Consider the following 4,991-nt stretch of genomic DNA (forward strand, 5'->3'; position numbering starts at 1 on the left):
AATGCATAGGGCCAGAAAGACAGAAAGGAAGGCTGAGGCCATATACAGCTAATATTGCAGTGAATTTATGGGGTCATGACCTGTTGCAGCAATGGAATATCTAGATTAACATTCTTGCAGTCCCAGAAACATGAGTTTCCGGGATGGATATTATAAGGTACTATATATAAAGGTCACTAGCCATTCATACTGTACAAGAACACAAAGCAACTAGCAAGCCTTTAGAGGTACCAATGACCTTACCTTTAAAATGGTTAATTGAGAAACCAATATGGGTTAAAGAATAGCTTTTAACAGAAGAGAAACTGCAGGCTTTAGAATAGCTGGTACAGGAGCAACTAGATGATCACCATATTGAAGAATCAACCAACCCTTGGAATTCTCCTGTATTTGTTGTTAAAAAAGAAATCTGGTAAATGGAGAATGGTGACAGGCCTAAGAGCTGTCAGCAAGGTAATTCAACCTCTGCGCCCTCTACAATCAGTAATTTTTTTGCCTTCACTATTGCCACTATTACAGTTACTGATTTAAAAGATTGTTTCTTCACTAAGGACAGAGATGAATTTGTCTTTGCAGTGCCTACTTACAATAGTTCTCAACCTACTAGGAGATATCAATGGATCATCCTCCCACAGGAAATGTGCCAATACTTTGTAAGTCAGTCATTGGAAGTAATATGTAAACAATTTCCTAAATCTATAATTTACCATTACATGGATGACATTTTGCTATCTGATTCAAATTAAATACTTTAGAAAGAATTTTGAAGAAGTAAAGAAACTTTTGCCTAAAATGGGATTACAAATTGCTCCTGAAATAATACAGAGAGGAGATTCTGTTAATTACCTAGGTTATAAAATAGGTGTACAGAAAATTAGAATACAAAAGGCACAAATTAGGAGAGACCAATTACGGACTCTTAATGACTTTCAAAGACTTTTTTTTTTTATGAATGAGGCAATTTATTAATCCAGCATCCTTTGTTCTAATGCTTCTTGTTGGCAGCTGCCACCTGTCCGACAATCCTGTCCAGATCTCTCTGTCCCTGAGGTGTTAGCTTGCGGCCCCCATCTTGGTCCTTTTCCACCATTTTCAGTCCCTCCAGGGCTTGGAGAACGCGGCGGGCCACACTCTTGGAGCCTCTGCTGAAGTGGCTGGGCCTGACACCGTTTCTCTGCCGTCCTCCATAGATCTTGGTCATGGAGCCAACCCCGGCACCACCACGCAGGTACAGGTGCCGTGCTGTAGAGGCAGCTCGTGTGTAGAACCAGTTCTCATCATAGGGGGCAAGCTCTTTATGTTTGGCCAGCTTGACTGTGACCACCCATTCGGGGACTTTCAGCTTCCCGGACTTTTTGAGGAAGGCTGCCAGAGCTCTGACGAACTCCTGCTGGTTAACGTCTTTTACAGTAACTCCAGGCATCGTGCGGCCTCTGCGCTGCTAGCCAGGGGAAAGGGAACGACGGGGTTTCCCGGGCGCACAAGTCGGGTGTCCTCAAAGACTTTTAAGAAACATTTTCAGCTGGGCAGTGGTGGTGCACGCCTTTAATTCCAGCACTTAGGAGGCAGAGGCAGGCAAATCTTTGTAAGAATGAGACCAGCCTTGTCTACAAGAGCTAGTTCCACAACAGGCTCCAAAGCTACAGAGAAACCCTGTCTTGAAAAACAAAAACAAAAACGAGAGAGAGAGAGAGAGAGAGAGAGAGAGAGAGAGAGAGATATTTCCAGTCTATGACCGGTTGTTGGAATAACGTAATCTAATAATTACTTTAAACAAAACCCTAGATGGTGACAAAGACTTAAATAGTCCCAGGGAATTAACAGCTGAAGCTGAGAGAGAATTAACTGTTGTTGAAGAGAAATTACAAAAGTCTCATGTTGATAGGGTGAATCCAAATCTTAAGTGCATTCTAGTCATATTGCCTTCCATATAGCAAATATATATACTTTCTACTAGGTAGAATAATAATAGTCACAACTCACTTAAAAACCAAACTGGTTTTGGAGTTGGACAATGGCTATCCTTCTCTAAATCCAAATATGTTTTTAAAAGAAAAATTCAGAGTTTCTGTCTCATGTCGGGAGCCATCTTTTATGAAAGAAGAAAGATTTTAGGAAAAATTTTACTTTTCTCCATAACTATTTTATCTATATAATATCTTTCATTAAATATATGTCTATATAAATAATGTTTAAGTTTTTCACAATGAACAATAGATTTTCCTGCAGTAATCTTTGAAGTTTTCAGAAAGAAGATGGAGCCCCACAACAATGAATCCATGTGGCTGATATAATGCCATGATGCCGACAGCACTACTGTAAGACAGGTTTGGGGTATCAGCTGCTCAAGATGGTTCTAACTTGGTTAGCTAAAATGATGCACCTTCTTACAATATTCTGGCCAGAACTTCAAATATGAACTTCAGAAAAACCCTATCAGTTACTCAGAGACCATTTGCAATTATACCAGACAGTAATCTTGAAACATAACCATCATTTTAGTTTTTACGGGATCCCATAGAAATCACATTGCCCCATGACAGCTGGAAGTAATTCTAGAAGATGACAACCTTTCTCCCGACAAAGTTTGTCCTCAGGGTTAGGGACATCATTTAGGGGTTGATTATTACTGGTATATGGTTGGGAGTTGGAGTGGAAATTTTGTAGGCTCAGGGATCTCTTTGAGAAAAAAAAAAAAGGAAAATTGGGATAATAAGTAGATTAGTGTGAGCTTACTCTATTGATAACAATAGTGCATAATAGAGTGAATACTTGTGAGCTATTATTTATAGACAATTTGTATTGGTATCAAATCTTATATAGTGATACAAATTCAAATTATATTTGTTATATTGAATATGCTCCTATTTTATTTCACAATATTTGTACACCTATGCATAGTTATTTTGTCAAATTGTGTGCATGCATATTTCTACCTCTGTTTAAGACATTTTGTATATTGATATAAATAGATATATTTACCATATTGCATTATACATTTCTACATCTGATCAAAATATTTATCATCATTTACATTTGAGGTCATTATTCTCATTTGCTACACAGTTGTTTAAAGATTGTTTAATATTCTCTTATGAAGTCTTAGTCTTTAAGTTTTATAGGTATTAAGAATTATAGGTCAATAGTCCTCCATGTTTGTAGTTAGACTAATTAAGTTCTTTAGATACATAGAGATTGTATTCTGCATAGATTAGGTAACCTTCAACCACTTCAAGAAACTGTAGAACATGGTATTTAAATAACTTAGGGTTCTTTTGACTTGAGAAACAATTGTTCCTGGCACTACCAATCTATTCCCGAGAGAATGAGCACTGAAGACACTTCACTTGGAGCTTGTTTTTTTTTTTTTTTCTTGGCAGAACTGGACTTTGGGCAAAGAACTACTCATGCCTCAACCACTGACAAAATGCATGGTGTCCGGACAGGACAAGCACAATACAAGTGAAAAGACTGCCAAACCTTGCCAAAACAGGGTAAGATGGTTTTGAAAATCTTTTTGCCTCTGAAAATGGTCTGTCAGTTATTCTAGGCCTTAGCCAAGGTTAATTGCTTCAAATTGCAAATGAGACTTTGGGTGATTGCCCAGGTAGCCAATTGTCTCTATCATCTACTGCATATTTTGGAAGCTGCTTGATTGCTTCCTGCCTACTCAAGTAATATTATCTCCCTTCTCAGGCCTTTGATGGGGTTGAAGATTAGATATTTGTAGTTTCTTCCCTCTTATGATTCAACCAAACCATTTCTAATACAAGACTTAGACTCCTTAGGGCAGAATAATTATTAAAACATTTGGCATATGTTCCTTGCTTAATATTGTTTATACTGGTGATAATTCTAATTTTTATACTTGATATCTGTTCTTATTGTATATAGTTTTGTATTGGGTTTGGAATTCTCTTATTTATACAAAAGGGGGAGGTGATAGAGAACCTTCTTCAGCCAATGGCCTTTGAGAAAATCAGGTGGGGCGTGGCTTTGCATACCAAAAGCCTTTTTCCTGCCCTCTCAGGCTCTCTCTTCTTGCTTGCCACATCTGGATGTTGGAGTCCATTTCTTTTTCCATGTTTTAATGTGTGAGTTTACCTTTTAATAAAGAAAAACATTAGTATAACCTATTTGGAGCTAGTGAGGGATTATTTGATTCATGTTTCTCCCATCTGCTTCAGGCATGGCATGGTGATCTTTTGAACAAACAAGATCTTTAGAACAAGGTGAAATTCCAACTCTGTCTTTGTACATGGATACCTTACTCAACTTCGTTGAGTTGTAGATTCCTTTTCTGTTAGAGGATTTGAGCGGACAATAAATGGAGTAGGTATTTAGTTTATAATAGCTTCCTTGCCTGCCTCTAAGTCATATGTGTGTTAAAACCATTCTAGAGAATGTGGATCCTCCATTCCTAAACCACTTACAGCAGCCTTTTCTGAGGTGGAGGATGCATGTGCTTGTTAGTGTGGCAATATGCACTTGGGAGAGGTGTCTTAGTCACTGTTCTATTGATGCGAAGAGAACATGACCAAGACAACTCTTATAAAGAAAAGCATTTAATGGGGGGCTTGCTTACAGTTTCAGAGACTTAGTCCATTCTTGTGGTGGCACAGAGCATGGTGGCAGGGAGGATGGCAACAGGTAGGAGTAGTGCTGGAGAAGTTGTAAAACTACATCCTGATCCCTAAGCAGAAAGCGACACTGGGCCTAGCTCAAGCTTTTGAACCCCATAAGCCCACTTCCAGTGACACACTTCCTCCTACAAGGCCACACCTCCTAATCCTTTCAAATCCTATCAAAAGGTTCCACTCGCTGGTGACTAAGCATTTAAATACATGAGGCGATGAGGGTCATTCTTATTGAAACCAACACAGAAGTATATGAGCAACACATACACTTGTGGCGGGGGTCTACACCTATGTGTGCATATGGGGGGGGGTTCTGTGCAGATGAATGTGGGTGTGTGCATGTAGAAAGCAGAA

General features: G+C 38.8%; 1 protein-coding gene across 1 annotated transcript; it reads right to left on the minus strand.

The window, feature by feature from the left end:
* Positions 1 to 951: 951 nt before the first annotated feature.
* LOC130884275 (40S ribosomal protein S19-like) lies at positions 952 to 1,486 on the minus strand. Its single transcript, XM_057785347.1, has one exon. It carries the CDS (start codon positions 1,421 to 1,423, stop codon positions 986 to 988), a length of 438 nt encoding a protein of 145 aa, XP_057641330.1. The 5' UTR covers positions 1,424 to 1,486; the 3' UTR covers positions 952 to 985.
* Positions 1,487 to 4,991: the final 3,505 nt, after the last annotated feature.

This window comes from Chionomys nivalis, chromosome 1, assembly GCF_950005125.1.
Source record: "Chionomys nivalis chromosome 1, mChiNiv1.1, whole genome shotgun sequence".
In the NCBI taxonomy this organism is placed as follows: Eukaryota; Metazoa; Chordata; class Mammalia; order Rodentia; family Cricetidae; genus Chionomys; species Chionomys nivalis.

Coding starts and splice junctions, on each gene's coding strand:
- LOC130884275 (XM_057785347.1), bottom strand. CDS start 1,423: ATGCCTGGAGTTACTGTAAAAGACGTTAACCAGCAGGAGTTCGTCAGA.